General features: G+C 38.6%; 1 protein-coding gene across 2 annotated transcripts in view; it reads right to left on the bottom strand.

The window, feature by feature from the left end:
• Window positions 1-8,329: 8,329 nt before the first annotated feature.
• arhgap39 (Rho GTPase activating protein 39) overlaps window positions 8,330-18,398 on the bottom strand; it is a 67,458-nt gene continuing 57,389 nt past the window's right edge. For both annotated transcript variants that reach the window (XM_084909111.1, XM_084909112.1), the window contains one exon: window positions 8,330-16,230. In XM_084909111.1, coding sequence (XP_084765237.1) covers window positions 16,036-16,230 — 195 coding nt within the window. In that variant the 3' untranslated portion in view covers window positions 8,330-16,035. The remainder of the gene's footprint in view (window positions 16,231-18,398) is intronic.

The raw sequence follows: 18,398 nt of genomic DNA on the forward strand, positions 1-18,398 counted from the left end.
TAGATCAATAAGTTTAGAAATTAACACCACATAATGTTGATTTATTTAGACTATGAATATAAACCAATGACTATTTTGAATTATTCAATTACTCAGCCAACCTTTTTGCCCGTAACCAAACTGCAGGGGGTGCAACAGGGCCTCTATGATGTCTTTAAAGTAGCTTAACACCAGGATTGACTCCCTTCATGACCACAAATATCAGGGTGATAGTTAAAGCAACGTTTTACAAAACAATGTAGAATGTATGGGAAACTGTATTAAAATGTAGAAACTGACTGAAGCCCTTTTCGGCTTTCTTAAGACTGATGATGAATAAAAAAAATAAACACGTTCATAAAATGTACTATAGATGTCTTAAAACTAGTTTTGCTAATACTGTACGGATTGCATAATTTTAAAATGCAGTAAATTACCCACTGTGAACCAGTTGTACATATTTTTTTTATCTCCTTCCACGCTCTGCACATCTCTGGTAAATCACCACATTCATTTTTCAGGGCAAATTCAACTTTTACACACGAGTAAGAGTGCTGCTCGCTCAACTGTCTGTATAATTTGCATTACATTAAAACTATCGTCACTTCTTAATGATTCAGACAAGCAGCAACCCTATCGCTGCCTGTCTGTAAAACTTTCTGAGTGAATGTCATTGACGTGGATTTTTCCTTTGAATAATATTAATCACAAAAGATTTGTGAATACATTTATACTAAAGTGTAACTTAAAAATATGCAGAAGTCATTTCCACTTGATGAAATGATCTGGCAAGTCAGAATACGCCTGTTTAGTTTATTTAGGCTTGGTCAGTCAGTTTCCGGTGCACAGTTGCATTCATGAAAACTGTGACACCAGAATATCACTCTTTTTATCTTAGGAGAAATTGCCGCCGGCGTCAATGAGGTCGTTTTGTGAGTGTCTCCTGTCACAGATCTTCAAAGAAATCACCCCAGCCCTCACTCCAAACAGCTGATAAGAGTTACACACCCGCCCACATCTATAACATTCAATTCAGTTCAGTTCAATTTTATTTTGTTTATACAGCGCCAAATCACACCAAAAGTCGCCTCTATTCGCTTTATACTGCAAGGCAGACCCTACAATATTAGCCACATGTATACATGTGTTAACATTTATTAGAACATATATGTAATGTATTAGACCATTAACAATGGTATTTGAAAGCCTGGAAAGAACTTTTAAAAAATTACAGTAGTTGAAAGTCTGGCCTCTCTTATGCAAAATTTAGAGAAATAATGGATGAATGATGGCTCAAGACTTTTAAGTTTAAAGAAATTTAAATGATTAATCTATTACAGAAAAAATGTAGGTCATGCTCATAATTCTAACAGAAGTCTGAACAACTAACAACCCATCAAACAAATCAAACAAGAACAAGAAACTAAATGAAAAGGTAAGGGTTTTTTTGTTTTTTGTTTTTTTGTTTTTGTTTTGGGGGGGGGGGGGGGGGGGTGTTTTTAGCCATCAGAATTGCTGGGAACATATTGGTCCATTAGATTGACCTTTGTTTGTTTTTTTTAAATTGAATTGAATTGAATTGAATTGAATTGAATTGAATTGAATTGAATTGAATTTAATTTAATTTAATTTAATTACAGACTGGACAGACATGACTGGGGGACAGGAAAGGGAGAAAGAAAGAAAGAAAGAAAGAAAGAAAGAAAGAAAGAAAGAAAGAAAGAAAGAAAGCGAGGGAGGGAAAGAAAAACAAAAGGGAAGAGGGACAGTGAGAGACAACACTTTAAAAAAGGAAAAAATCACCTGGACCACCTGCTGAGAGAAAAAAGGAGGAAACAAGCAAAAAGTGAGCAACACAATGCACACAACATCACTGCAATAACCTAAATAAATGTAAGTAACAGTAAATGCTAAATATTGAATGTTATTGTGCAGCATGCAAGACAGCACGCAATGTGTTTTGAGGTAGCAGCCAAGAAAGGTGTAGTTTGTGTCTGTGAACACCCGTGTGAACACCCGTGTGCACACCTGTGTGGATGAGCACGTTTATATTCAAAAGGTTTCTCTATGTAACGATCTGCTAGAGGGTGTGGGGAGCCATAGCCCCATCCCCCAGGGCATGAAGCAGGCATAGAGGAGATCCAGGCCCCAGACATCCAGAGGCCACCAGAGCGCAAGAGCCCAAGGAGGACCATCAGAGGGGCAACTGTGCCACCCTCCTGGAAAGAACTGATGAGAGCCCCAGACGTGGGGTCACCCAGCAGCCACGGTGCAGAAGCCACAGGGGGCTGCAGTGATGTGCCCGTGGGCTCTGCCAGTAGGCAGCCGTGCCAGAGTGGACCGAGCACCAGGCCCAGAGGCCCGAGGGCCCCCCCAGCCTCCAGAAGACTTCAGACTGAGCCACGGGCACCCAGCCCCGCCAAGCAGCCACCGGGAGTGAGCCTGTACATACCTGAGCACCGACGCCTGAGGGCATCAGCCACCAGCAGGGAGCGTGGTGGGGGTAGATAGGCCCCCATACCTGGGAGGGCCTGAGATGTTCCCAGAGAGGCGGAGTCTCGAACTGGGAAGAGTTTCATCCATCTATTTTACGTTCTTACATTTTAACAGCTGAAAATATTTAAGAATGAAAGCTATCAAAAGAATGTAAAATCCAACTTATCCATAAAAATCCTGACTTTTTTTACTCTAAGGACAAATATTGCCATCTTCCCACAAACAGATGTAAAAATATTATATAATAATACTTTTTTTTCTTCATTTTAAATCACACAGTCTTTTAAAAAACACTTCAGCCTGAGGTCCAATCAAGTAACAAGGATTAAAACTTAGTAACAGAACAGCTTATAAACTACAAACTAAAGGTTCTTAATGTTGTAACAAGTAGAGGAAATTATACAAACAAACTTTTGTATTCTAATCTCCTAAATGTTTGTTATTGTTGTTGTTGTTTAATAATTAATCAGCTCATGAATAAATGCCCCTACTTTTAGTCTGTATAATTCAATTACCGAGCAATTTTAATTTTAATTCAAATAATTTAATTACTGAGTCTTCACTTCCATTCAGTAAGCTTTGAACATGTCTTTGGTCCACCTGTTGTTCTTTTCGATACTAACCACCAATTTTGGACTTTGACTTCAGTTCACAGCAGCCGCTGTTGGCAACCATCATCTCAACACCCGTCAGCTTTAGAAAAGGATCCCTAACCATCAAACGTGATTCCCTGTCAGCAAGCTCGGTGATGGTAGGAATGAAGAGCCGATAATGATATTTCATGATTTGAAAATCAGATTTTATATAAAGGATTATATGTATTTATGGCAAATAATATGAGTGTGAAATTTAAAAATAAACTTCACTATCATATTATTACGAGGTTGTTATTGTGGATGTCCAAACATCTCTTGCCAACATGAAAGTTGCAGAGAGCCCTCTAGTGGAAAAATTATGCAAAATCAACACTCATAACATGGTTGAAGGGAGTTCACCCATCTCATCTTTACTGATTTAATGTTCATTTATTGACTGTTATAAATGCTTATACCAATAGATTGGCAAATGGCTAATAGAAGCCTCGACCTTGCCCTATTTACTTCACGGTTTTTAAGATTGTGGCTTTGTTTTTATAAATTAATAATGTTGAGGTTTCTAACACACCGGCACTCTTCACAAACTGACAGCTGAACTCCAGACAGATCTGCACTTCATGATACGTGAAACAGTCTCCATATTTCATCTCTCTTCATGTGGCTGAGATAAGTTACCCACAGGCTTCTCTCAAAGCTGTTTTCTCACCACTTTGTCAGGTAATTTGGCAAACAACATGACAGTTCACAAGTTTGAATGAGCAGTTTGAAATTACACTGAAAATAACAAAATGTTCTCCTCTATGTGAGGAAAGTGTTAGCTGAACAAAACTGCTTTAAGCATTCAAAGGACATTTTCTTCCTTGCTCATGTAGATTGGATTTCTAGATAATTAAAGACCCAAACTTGTAATGAACTAATTGTACTTACAAGTACTGTGTTTATTTACACAAATAACTTTTCCTCCCTTGCCATAAGATGTAAGAAACAACTTTGAGCCACATTCAATGTATTTATCCCAAAAAGTTTATTGTGTTTGTCTGGACGTAGTGTTTTCAATGAGAGAAACATTTCGTTACTCATCCAAGTGGCTTCTTCAGTCTCAGCTGACTGCAGGTTTCCCCAACGTTTTAAACGGTACTTTTGCATAATGCAAACACAGTGGGAACATGCAAACTCCACACAGACAGGCCCCAGCCAGGTGGTGGACTCAAACTCAGGACCTTCTTGCTCTGAGGCAACAGGTCCAATGATCACGCCGACCAGGTACTAAAAAAGTACCTGGTACTATGACCTAATGGAAAACCCTGAAAATGGTGGTGAACTTGCCAAGTAGATTTGAGTAGTTCAGAGTGGGTACAAATGGAAAAGGGGCTGTACTCTCATTTGACTGTACATTTAGGAGACCACTGGCACCAGGTTCTCACATTGTTGGCTCCAATTTCCTTTTCTTACCTTCCAGCCTGCAGTCTCTCAGTATATTTAGTATGTCAGGGAAACAATCACACAGCTTCCTGTCCTCCTGGTTCAGGACCCTCAATCATCCAAGTAAGGAAATCCCAAAAAGTTGATTCTGTGCATTTGGACGTAGTATTTTCAATGGGAGAAACATTTTGTCACTCGTCCAAGTGACTTCTTCAGTCTCAGCTGACTGCAGGTTTCCCCAACCTTATGAAAAGTACTTTTGCACAGTAACTGAAACTAGCACCACTGACAAACATGGGCTGTGAGGTCAGTTTCTTGATCATTATTATGCAAATTGTCATGGCAATTGATCAACAACCATTGATCAGTGGTCATGAGCATTATTCAAAGAGAGTTGGGGAACGGCTGCAATCACAACATTGTAAGATGGTGAAACATGTACCCTTAGGCCCCCTCATTGATTCAGAGATGGTCTTTCCCTTTTCATGTAAATGGCCTCCTTGACTCCGCACTCAGACCAGCGTTCCTCCCTGTCCAGGATGTGTACATCCTCATCATTGAAAGAGTGTCCACTGGCCTGTAGGTGTGAATAGACTGAAGAGTCCTGGCCTGGTGAGTTAGCTCTTCTGTGTTGTGGCATCTCCTCCGCCAGAGGTTGTTTGGTTTCCCCAACGTATAAATCATGGCACTCAACAACGTGCACTATATTACTCTGTTTGTATCAGGGGACAGCATGTTTTGGGGGGTTTAAAAACCACAGAGACGCAGTGTCAGAGAAAATGCATCTCAACTGTTTCAATACTTCTGACATATATGGGATCACTAAGGGTTTCGCTTATGCAGCAGTTGTCCTTCTCTCCTGGATTGGCTGGGGCTTTCTTTAGGTGCCTTCCCAGCTTTGACAAATGTCCAGCTGGGATAACCACATTTACTCAGGGCCTTCTTTATAAGGTTGGGGAAACCTGCAGTCAGCTGAGACAGAAGAGTCTCTAGGATGAGTGACAAAACATTTTCCCCACTGAAAACGCTACGTCCAGATGAACAGAATCAACCTTTTGGAACCTTTAAGAACTTTAATCAGATGTAAAAAGTCATACACAAGTTTTACCTTTACTATAAAAAACAAAAAACAAAAAAGGGAATGTTGACAAACTGAACTTTAATTGCAGGATAATATCTCTGTCCAAATAAATAAATAAATCTGGGTAAATTCCCAGATGTTTAAACCTGCAACTGTTTTGCTGGTGAGTAAAGAAAGTCATCAGCCTACTTATGCAAGATAATTCATAATTTTATTGGGAGGGGGGTTATATTGGTAGGGTCTGATTATTGGGGGTTGTCATAACCCCCCTAACCCCCCTGGAAATTATGCCCCTGCACCAGACAATGGTTTGTACTCACTCAGCATCAGCCCCACCACCTGACTTTGATGGGAGAGGTTGACAGATAAAATTACTTCATGATCACTGCAGCGCAAGAACAGTGAAATAATGAATTAAATTGTGAAATAATTAATAGTTCGTCAGTTAAAAAACATAGGAAATGAATAAATGAATTATAAGGAAATAAACTGATATTTAATTACTTAAATATTAATTATTTCCCATGTTTATTAATTAATGACACATTAATGAACTAACTAGTGATGTATTTATTCAGTTTTCAGTGCTTGTGGCCCTCCATATTTAAATGAGATCCAATCCAACTTTGAATGATGATTCAAAAGCGGTAACATAGATTAGGGCATTACATGTAAACACTCTCTTGAGCTTTAAATTTCCATTTTATAAAAGTCACTTACTGAGCACTTGCAAAAATATCTCTCATCTTCCCCAGCTGTGCAGGCAGCTGTTTTGTGACAAACTGCACAGAAAAGACAAAAGGCAATGTGGTGGCTGTCGCTGTAGGTGGTAGAGCAGGTCACCTCATCAGGTTGGTGGTTTGATCCTCATCTGCTCCAGTGTATGTAAATATCTTTGGGCAAGACAATAATCCCAAATTGCTCTCCGATGCCTCCATCAGAGTATTTATTTTCTGACTGTTTTCTTCTTCCCACATTTTTACACAAACATATGTACTTTCTACTCCTTATAATTTCAAAACGGACTCCTTAATTTATGTTTAATCCATCCGAGGGAAGGTTTTATTTTACGTCGCTGCACACCGTCAACCAATAAACCGATTTGAGCTGAAATGGTGGGAACAATTACACAGAAAAGGCAATCCTATTCATGTATCTGTCACCAGGCCTATTGCATACAAACAAGTGAAAGAGGCAAAAACACAATTTATGCATCATTTATAGCACTGTGCTCAAGGGTTAAAGTGGGATAGAACGACTGCAGATGGTCACAAATTGTTGTTGCGGTACTTCAGCATCTACCTAGCACTACAGAGTAGCAAGCATTAAAAGCAGTAACATTTGTTTTTCAAATGCAGTAATGAAATGCTGTATTTCTCAGGGAAAGAAGATTGTGAGATAACTTCACTCAGAGAAAGATGGAAGAAAGACAGGAGAGGAAGAAAAGAGCTTAAATGTAAAGATAAAGATAAAGTTGTGTTTTATTTATGTTGTAAAACCTCCTGCAAAACAAACTGAGGTAACTAACTTTGTATTATTCCAGTCAATAGGCAGTGTCGTCCAGGATAAATGGGTTACCTTTATATATACTGTATATCTATACTGTTTTGAATTTACAACAATGCATTGTGTTGGACTGGTGCAAGTAGGTGTGGTGTTCATGGTCAGAGTTAGACAACATCTAGTATAAGGAGAGCTGAAGATTCACTTTATTCAGTGAATCATCCTTTACAAAAAGTGTGTACTGTCTAGTATAAAGACCGAACAAACAGTTGGGAATGGAAATTTTAGAGGATCTTCAGTGTTTTGGACAACCTTGAACATATTATTAAGGATATATTAATGGGAAAATGTTGATATATCCAATCTTGTCAGTTTTCATAATGTGTTTATTTAAAAACACTTGGTCCTTGTTGAAACACCCTCTACAGATAAATGGATATAGTCCAACCAGCTCTGCCATCATGTCAGCATCAGTTTTTCACTGTGAAAAATCAAATCAACATTTTATATTTAAAAAATATATTGTTGTATTTGTAACTACCAAGCTCCACCAAGAGTAGTTAAGACTTTGAGTGCTAGAGTTGTAATATAGTATAATTAACGATAAAAGCCAATCTAACATTTAGACTCAGTTACTCTATACCATTAGGAACTTTTATCTTTTACATTTGGACAAGTAATATTTCGTGGGTATTACAGGTATAATAGGAATTTTTTGATACTTTGTATCATTCTTATAGCATTCTTTTTCTGCTCTGACTTTGTGCAGCTCAAACTTCATTCAGCCTGTTGCTGTGAGATTTAGGATGCATCGCACTAAAGATGTTCTACGTATTTTTTCGTTATTCCGTTGCCCTGTACTTATGATGTGTAATGACAATAAAGTTGAATCCGAATCCTTTTCTGTGTTGTGCTAGTTGAAGAATGGAAATCCATCATGGTAGACTACGTGAGCAACACGTGAAGACAGCTAGGAAAGAATAAAATATTTCATGCACGTATAAAGTCAGAACTTTCTAGAAAGCTCTTTTCTTTTTGCCAGTGCAGGGTGACTGTGGTCACTAACTTGGTATGAATCCCCAAAAAAGCCATATGACATCATACAGCATGAGTCCCTCTCAGCTAGAGATTATATGAAGCAGTGATCCTAACAGTCTGAACCAAACATCAGTCTCTGCTCTGGGGGTTTCAAAAGACGCATGATTATAGAACACTGAGTGTTCTGCTTTATAATGAGTTGTGCAACAACATATTAGTTTGCCATATGAATTGTTTATTAAACCAGCATCTGTTACACTTCCAGAGTCTTCTTTAAGACAGAGTGTGAGTGACAGTGGACAATTAGATACAAATGAAAACCTGGAGAGCTGAAGTGGAGAGCAGTCTTCTGTTCATCTTTGTTTTATATCATCTACACTGACCACAAATTCATTAGTAGGAACTGTTAGAAAACAGTTTTCTGAAAGCAGTCAGAAAAAATGGATTAAAACGAACTTCCTCTTATTATTGGATTTTTAGATCTAAATACTAAAACATGTATTTAATGTAATTCAGCTTGTTTTTCTAATGTCTTGTAAATTCAAGACAGTTAAGACCCTACTTCTGCATGCTCACTGGTTGATTTACTGGGTCTATCTACAACCATCTTTTCCATTTAACACAAACACACAACATGAGTCTGGTTCTCCGTGAGGATTTTCACCTACTAAGTGGTCTCAAAAGAAATCAAACATTTGGTTGTGTTCATACATACACACAAAAAATAGCTGTCGTGGGAAACAAGTTTAAGTTTTGTCTATGATTTCAACGTCTGACAACTTTAACTCTTAAAAACATTTAAGAGTTCACTGGTCACATGTGAGGAGTGTCAGTGTTGTGACATCTGACCTGGATGGGGAGCACTAGCTCACTACTTTTACTGTCTATTTTAATTGGGTTTTTTTTCCTCAAAGGTTTAGCTGAGTTTTGTCATAACTTAGGAGTCTTTAGAGCTCGAATGAGGAACTTCATCTCACTGTGTCATCAAGAAACAACTTCAGCTAAACTGGTTTCTTATGCTTTCATTTCTCAATGACAAAAAACATACAAGTAGATCTACAAACCACAAATGTGTTTTTAATGAATTAGTGCATTTTGAGATTTTGGTTTGTTTGTTTACACACCACGTCTTATTTCAGACTGAAAAACTTCGCTGTACTTTATCTGTTGGATATTGTTGCATAATTAATGAGAGAATTCTTTACCGGGAAACAGAAAAATTCAGAAATTCTTTGTAATATAATAGTAATACATAAAGTATCGTAATACTTCAAACTATTTTTTCCTAGATCCAAAGACACTTCATTTCAAACATACCACAGCACTTTGAGTCAACTCCTGTTTACAAGTCCTGATTAATAAAGCACACCCTCTGTCAGTTCTTAGGTTTACATATCAAGACAGAATAAAACATTAGGTAGTTCTTACCTGGTTTTCTTAAAATTAGTTAAATGCAACATCAGATGAACAACACATTCACTGTGTAATTATATATTTACCCCCCAAAAAATAAACTGCAGACGCGGTGAGTAGAAAAATTAGGTAGACTGCATAATTTTAGAGCTTTTATCAGCAGTATGACTAGAGTGGAGTAAAAATTCCTCCACAATTTTTACATTTTGTCAGTTAATTTTTTTCCCCGTTCATTGCGCTTTGTGGGCATTCAACTCTCATCTTCATGTCGTAGCATTTCAAAGTCTGTTGTTGACCTACTGGTGTGCTTGGGATCATTTTCATTGTTGCATAACTGAAGTCTGACTAAGTTTTAGCTGTTGGACAGATTTAACCTCACATTTCACTCAAGAAATAGTTGGTACATAAAGGTGTTCATGGTAGACTCAGTGACTGCTCAACAAACCCAATGATCACCCCTTGGTGTTTGTTGTGTCTCCATGTGTGGCACTGTGCATTCAGATACGGTTTTTAAAAGCTAGGCAATGCTGCCATGTTATTTTGAGAGAGAGCAAATGGGCTGGTACTTAGTGTTTTTTTAATAAATTCAAAGCACTTTCTACGACAAATCATGTCTAAGCACTTTCAAATATTCATGCACACTGTGGTGGATGCATCCTGGTCATCTTGGGGTTCACCATCTTGCCCAGTGATGCTTCAGCAGTCAACCAGTTGCTTTAAGATAATTGCTGATTACTTTCCTCCTTTGAATTGTGTTAACACAATGCCAAGACTTTTATAGGGTTGGTCAAATGTGCTGATGAGCTGCTACCAAGTTGTTGTTATTTTTGGAGGGACAAGGTAAAAAACTTGGGCGTGTGGTTTGACATGGTGCTCTCTTTCGAGTATTATGTAAAAGAGATAACAAAGACCGCCTTTTATCATTTGAGGAACATAGCCAGAATCAGACAAGTTTTGTCAAGCGACACTGCAGAGGTTCTTGTCCATGCATTTGTGTCCTCACGCATTGATTATTGTAATGCTCTTCTTTCTGGGCTACCAAAGAAAAGTTTTAGAGGTCTACAGATGGTGCAAAATGCAGCTGCTCACATTTTAACAAGAACTGGGAAATTTGAGCACATTAGCCCTATACTGAACTCTCTTCATTGGCTACCTTGTCAGGTTCGAGCAGATTTTAAGGTCCTGCTGCTCACCTACAAGGCTTTAAACGGACTGGCACCTTCATACCTCTCCGACCTTTTACATCTTTACGTTCCATCCCGTGCTCTCCGATCTCAGGACTCTGGCCTTCTAAAGGTTCCTAGAGCCAGAAAAAAAGACTATTGGAGAGCGTGCTTTTTCTTTTCGTGCCCCGTTTCTGTGGAACACCCTCCCTCAAGATATTAGGCAGGCATGCTCTGTGGAGGTTTTTAAAACTAAGCTGAAGACACATTTGTTCACCCTATCTTACATGTCTTAATTCTATGGCTTTTAGTTTTACATTTTTACTGTTTTTAACTTGTATTGTGTCTTTTACCTGTATTGCTATGTATTGTTTTTATTTATTTTTTATCTTTTTAGTTTCAAATAGTTGTACAGCACTTTGTTTGAAAGCGCTTTATAAATAAAGTTATTATTATTATTATTATTATTACCTTACAGAAAATAAGTCAAAATGGAGAACCAGCGCATACAGAAATTATGATGCATTTCATATATTGTAATGATCTAACGAATTAGACACCCTCGGATGCCCTTTACTAATTAAGAAATGCTAAGGACCAGAATCTTTTATTATGCCCTGACATGTAAAACCTTATAATTTAAGGAGGGTATACTGTCTTTTTATTGTGACTGTATATTTTCCATAATTCAGAGGTAGTTTCCCCAATCATGCTCATGCCTCAAGCTTCCTTATTTGGAAGAAGGGAAAATGAATTTTTATTTAAAAAAACAAAACAAAACATGTTTAGCTTGAATTAATAGTTGACTGACAGTACATTTAAGTAAGCTTTACTTAGAAATTGTGCAGCTAGCCCTGCAAATGGTGACCTGTCCATGGTGTGCCTCTCACCCTGTGAGAGCCGGGATAGGCACCAGCCGCTGTCTTAAAAGTTAATATCCTTCTCTAGACAAATGACTTCTCTGGGCTTTAAAACACTTTCTGTTTTTTAACAGGTGGTAGGTAGAAACCTGTGGATGTTAGAGGAAATGAGTTAAAATTGCCACTTTGATTAATGTAACAAAACGTACACTTTAATTAGACTTAAATAAAACTGAAAAAATCTCACCCACCCTGGTCCTTTCACAACAATCTCTATTACATATGGTGCCTTTTTTATCTGTTTTTCTGTACATACTTCTTTTTACATAGTATGTACAGTGACAGTGTACATTTGATCTATGTGGAGTGTGTATTTCTGAGTCAGTGAGCTGTATAGACACACTATGACTTTCAGCTGTATTATGGAAAGAAACACATCCAAATTGAGATTCACAGTCAAACATCACCATGTGTGAAAAGATACGCAGACACACTTGTGCAATAACACAAGCGCTCGTCTTCGGGAGGCATTAAGCAAATATCCTTAAATAAATACAAAATAAATTAAATCATATAAAAGAATGTGTTAAAAAATAAAAAAGAAATTCTGTTACATATTAAAACAAATCGCAAACACAAGTAACAACAGTACTTGCTCATAGACAAAGAGCACAAAGAGTACAGATGGCTACAATCTGTAAACAATTATGGACAGAAGGACAAACATGCATGGAGACAGACACATCCACATGTCATCAGTGTGTAGAAAGGACTAGTGGACCTAAGGTGGTGGTGGATGAGGACTTTTTCTCTGGGATGGGAGTATTATGGAAGAGCTGTCACTTCTCACTTCCCTGTCAAGAGGTATGGGCTGCAGTGCTGTGTTTGACAGCATTATTGGCAGTGCTGCTATCAGCTGCTTTCCTGGATGTGTTGCTCATAGATGGCTCAGGACTGACTGAACAGCACCAAATACTATGGCAGAGTGAAAGGACATGAGCGTTTCATCAAAATTTCCAGAGTGCAAGGTCATTTACAGAAACCACTGAAGGTTACTATTTTGTTCGCACTATAACTGTGTACAAATTTTACTGTAATTGTATGGTGATAACATAGCCATCGTTGATACAGGAAGAATTAAAATATTCTCCCAGTTACACAAATACCTGCTTAAGGCGAGACACTACCGTTAGTGTTTTTGTGTTATTTTGGTTTCATAGTATGTCTTCTTTCGGAATAGTGGAAAGAACACAAAAAGATATACACATTTAGATTTATTTTTCTGCACTGGACATTTATGCAATTGTTTCATAATGCAGAATTTCTCAAATGTGAGTTCTCTCAGTCAGATACCGGGCAACTCAGTGTTCAATATTCTTTGAGACATGCACAGGAGGAGCCAGAGATGTATCCACCAATCTTTCAGATAGACACAACTCTACCACCTGACCCACAGCTGCCACAACTACAAGCTGTCCCAGGTGGGCTCTCATCCATGTACTGACCAGACCAGAAGTCAAGCTTAGGTGTGCTCAGGGTGGAATCGCCTCATGCTATCAGTAGTGACACTGAACCTAGTGTCTGTAATATACAGTGATCCATACACTGCTTAAAAAAAATTAAAGGTACACTTTGAAACCACATCAAGTCAACTCAGTGGGGAAAAAAGTCATGTTGGGTATTTATTTTAATATGGACTTGGTAATGTTAGGAATTGAAGAATGCCACATCATTTGAGGGAAATAAAAATTGTCAACATACAGAAGGCCGAATTCAAAGATGCCCCGAAATCAGTTAAAAAATGATGCAGCAGGTTAGTCCATTTCGCAGAAATTTCATTGCCGCAACTCAAAATGTTGCAGTATTTTAATAGTTTGCATGGCCCCATGGCCCCCTTAACACCATTGAGGCATGCTCCTAATGAGAAGACCGATAGTGTACTGGAGGATCTCCGTCCAGATCTGGACGAGAGCATCAATGGGCTCCGGTTTTGTGTGGACTGAAACATAATGTCCCAGAGGCGTTCTATTAGTTTAGGTCAGGAGAGGGTGGGGGCCATAAGTGGTATCAAATCCTTCAGCCACCAACAACTGGGGAGGAAACCAGGACCCACTCCACCAGCGTAGGGTCTGACAATCGTTCCAAGGCTTTCCTCCCGATACCTAATGGCAGTCAGGGTTCTGTTGCCTAGCCTGTAGAGGTCCGTGTGTCCTTCCAAGGATATGCCTTCGCAGACAGTCACCCCTCACCACCAAACTGGTCATGATGAACAATATTACAGGTTCTCCATGGCTTCTCCAGACCCTTTCATATCTAACATAACATGTAACATGTGCTAGTGGTGGACTTGCAAATTCTGGTATTCAATGGCAAATGCCAATCGGACTCCCTGGTGCCACGCAGTGACCATAGGGCCCACTAGAGGGCGTCAGCCATCCTCATGAAATCTATTTCTGACTGTTTGGTCAGAGACATTCCCACCAGTGGCCTGCTAGAGGTCATTTTGTAGGGCTTTGAGTTGTCCTACTGGTGGATCTCCTGGAGTAAGTACTTGTCTCCTGGAACCTCCAGACATGGCAAACTTTCTGGCAATGGCACGTATTGATGTGCCATGTTGGTGGAGTTGAACTACCTCTGCAGCCTCTAAAAGATGCAGGCATTGCCATTGTCACCAATAGTGACAATGACCCTAACCAAATGCAAAACTGGTGGATATAAACAGTCAGAAAAGACAAGGAGGGGAAAAAATGTCATTCACCTGCAAAGCCATTCCTGTTTTGGGTTTTTTCTCACAGACGCTCCTCTAGTGCACCTAGACTTAATGAAATGTTAATTGAAGTAACATCAAAACAATTGATACAACCTTCTCTGCTACTTATCTGACCAGCTCACTGTCACAGAAGTTGGTTGACTTGATGCTATACTCTGATTAAAAAGCATCCTTTTAATTTTTTAGAGGACTGTATATGAGGAGATTGAGGTTTTAGTGTGCAAGATTTCTTTTAACCATTTTCAGTTTGTTCAAATGTGGAAACTCCACTTTAATAACCCTTTTTAAACAGATTCAGGGCTTTCTATGCGTTATTCAGAGCCTAGTTTGTGATAAAGTATTGCAGAAGATGAAATAGTTGTCTCCTGAAAAAGTATTCTCCTGTACTGTGTCACTCATCTTACCTGGTCTGACCTTTAGTTCTGTAATTCCAGACTTTTCAAGATCTGCATGTTGGAAGTAACTTGTTATGTTAACATTTCTCAACAGTGAGCCACATAAACAGCCAACTTTTTTCATAATGCGGCATACAAAATGTTTTGTTCAATTCAGACCTCATGTGTAGCACATACTAAGAATTATAGTGATCAGAGCTGTCACATCCAAATAAACAAGAGTCTGTGAGCTAGTGTTCATGCTCTCTTCACAATTTTCTTCTAATTAGTCAGAAAGGCTGTCACATTATCTTTTTCTTTAAAACCACAGGTGTTTAAATCATGTTTAATTATTACTTGTTATTAAACCCTGTCTTTCTTCCACAGTGTCTTTTGTTATCGCTCACTCAGCTCTGTTTTTTCCCCTTACTCCCAACCAGCTACAGCAGATGGCTGTTCCTTCTACCAGAGGGTTCTTCCTCCTCAAAGAGATTTTTTTTCATCCCACTGTCATTAAGTGCTTGCTCTTAGGGGGTAGCCTGATTGTTGGGAATTTCTGTCTATCATTGTAGGGTCTTTACCTGACAGTATACAGTGCCTTGAGGCGACTATTATTGTGATTTGGTGCTACATAAATAAAATGAAATTGATCTGTGTTTGATTGTTGCAGTCACACACAATGCAGCACGCAGTGTGTTTGAACAGCAGCTTTGTTCTCATTGGCAGCAAACAAAATTCAAAATGTTTTCAGCTGCCATAACTTGACCCGATCCCTGTGCCGATGATCTTTACTGCTCTATAACTGTGTGGACAGTACTGAAGACTGCAGAAAGTGGAATCCTCTGGGACACTGGTGTATGCTGAAGTAGGAAAAAACGAAGGAACATTATGTAATAAGCAACAAGGAGTCAACCTTTGAGGTCAGAACTCCAAGAACTGAAATGAACCTGTGAATCTAATGAGCTGAGATCTTTCCTAAATCCCTCCTATTCCTCTACCCTAAGTGTATACTGTAGAAATGTATGTGAAGGCACACACTGTATTGTCATGTGAAAACCTTGTAACGCTAATATAAAACATAAGTGTTAACTACGCCTGGAGAAACAGAAAAATAGCAGTTTCATCTGAAAATGCTGAATGGACATATTCAAATCAAGGCAGTTTTCTGATGCTTTTAAGAAAGTAAACACATTGGAGATTAAGCATCCAGCAGCAATAAAATGTGTATTTCGATGTTCTTGTGCTGGGGGACAGTACTGAAATGTGATGGAGCAAGTTAAAGGGAGTGCGGAGGAAGCAGGAGTGAGTGAGTATGGAGGATGACTGTGTGCAGCTGGGGGTTATAGGATTCCATCCATGAAACTGGTGTCTAGCCGCTGGATGAGCACCCGGATAAAGGACATCTCCTTGCGAGTATTTTCAAAGATGACCCTAGGATCATCAGACTGGCAGCGCAGACAGTTGGGAGCCATAACCATGGCCAGGTTGTTCACATCCATTTTGGTGATGGCCACATTAGCAGGCTGGGCAAATACCTAGACAAACACAAAGAAAGATCTCTATCTAATAAATGCAATAACATTTCAAGGTCTTAAGCATACCAGTGATGATCTGGCAGGCATAATATTACAGTGCTGGAAAAAGATTACGTTTTGTGTTTCTCTAAAGCTCATATCTGATCATGGTCATTTAATTTGGCAACACTATGTAAATGTGACTCCCATTGTGCTGCAGCTTTTTTGTTTTAACAACAGTTCTCAGCTTTTCAGAACTGTTGAGACCAACTGCTGTAATTTTAAAAGCCAAATGTTTTCAGATTCTTTAAATAAAATTTCATAGTATTCATAGTTTTCCATAGTCTCCTTTGTTGTAGTTTCTGCCAAAATTCACAACATATTTTCAGTGGTAATAGATCAGTTTAGTATGGATTGGTATTAAGATAACCAAATATCAGATATGTTCCTCAAAAATGTTATACATCATTATATATCATTCAGAAAAACTTGAAATGTGCACTCTTTATAAATGGTTGTTCTTGTCTCAGTGATTTCCACAATCACAGAACAGTTGTTAGAGAACAGTTTTCCACTCAGTCCATCTCAAATAAGCTTGGGCCCAGGCAGAACACACCGTTTCTGGATTATACCTGTTGCAACACAAATACTGAAAAGTAGATGATGAAATAGCAAAGTTCTTTGCAGGTTTACACTAAGAATCATTAACATTATCAGTCTTTTATCTGCTCTACATACATTCTTCTTTATAACTCACCCGCTCTCAGATGCTGTTTTAATATCCAGTCATGTTCAGTTCAATTCAACTTTATTTATTTGGCAGAAAATCACAACAACAGTGGCCTCAAGGTGCTTTATTTATTCATAACCAGGACTAGGGAGGGGCATGTACGGTGGGGGTGAAGGTAGGATGACAGATGTTGTGAAGGGGGGCGTGTCCCATTTTGACCTTGGGACTTCCAGGTCACAGATGTTAGAAGTGAAGAAGTTTCTCGGATGAGAGAGGTGAAACGTCTTCAAGAAACTTAAAGAAGTTCAGACGCTTTTCTTTCCAAGCTCCTTAGACAACCCAGAACATAAGTCCAGAACTACCTCAGCAAAAAAGAACAAGATGGTAAGCTTGAAAACATGGAGCGGCCAGCACAGCCTCCAGACTTAAACCCCATCAAGATGATTTGGGATGAACTGGACAGAAGAGTGAAAGCAAAGCACACTACAAGTGCCAACATTTATGGGAACTTCTACAACAGATATGGAAGAAGCTTCCGAAGAATATTTGATTTCTATTGTAGACAGAATACCACGGGTGTTTTTAGCTGTTACATCTGCCAAAGGTGGCTACTTTGATGAGTCAGAAGTTTAAAAAACATTTTGGTTTATAAATTGATTCCATGATTTCTTTTTTAACTCCAACTGCGAATTTGTACTATGCTTTCATTTCAGAGTGCAATGAGACATTAAACTCCATAATTTTTTAATTAAAACCTGGAAAAATTGGGGTGTTCTAAAACTTTTGACCAGTAGTGTATATGATCATATTTAAGACTGAAGCAATAATTAATGGTAGGACTTCTTTGAGCAGTCTTGTGGGAATGAGGTCTAAAAGACTCATTGATGGTTAGGAGGAAGTAATGACTGAAGTTAATTCAGAAAGATCAAGAGGAGAAAGAGTCTAAATACATATCAATGGTACCGAAAGTAGCTGGACATAATGTTACATCAGTAAGATGGTTATGAATATTTTTTTATTTAATGTTTAAAATTTTATATCTCTGACTCTCTCGCACCTGGAATCATCCGTCCCTCTTCTTCACCATTTGGTGTTTCTTTTTGGTTGAAAAGAAATACAAAACTCTCCATCCCTGTATTTATTTCACTGGTCTGAGAAAAATCACAATTTAAAAACAAATACCAGTTTCATTTGTCGTCGTCTGAACCAGATGGTTGGCTTGATGGTTTTGGAGAACCATCTTCTCCAAACTGGACCTGCGTAATGCTGATCATTTGGTGAGAAACAAGGAGGGGACTCACCTCGGATAATTTAAGTATCTGGTAATGACGTTCAGTCTCACCAGCGTCCCTTCTGTGTTTAGGGGCTCTTGTCAACAGCATTCTGTGAGATTTCCTTAACTACTTCACCTTCACCTATCTCAGTGACATCTTGATCTTCTCAGAGTCAGTCCAGGAAC

The sequence above is a fragment of the Perissodus microlepis genome, chromosome 17 (assembly GCF_051167445.1).
Source record: "Perissodus microlepis isolate ML-2025 ecotype Zambia chromosome 17, ASM5116744v1, whole genome shotgun sequence".
NCBI classification, from domain to species: domain Eukaryota; kingdom Metazoa; phylum Chordata; class Actinopteri; order Cichliformes; family Cichlidae; genus Perissodus; species Perissodus microlepis.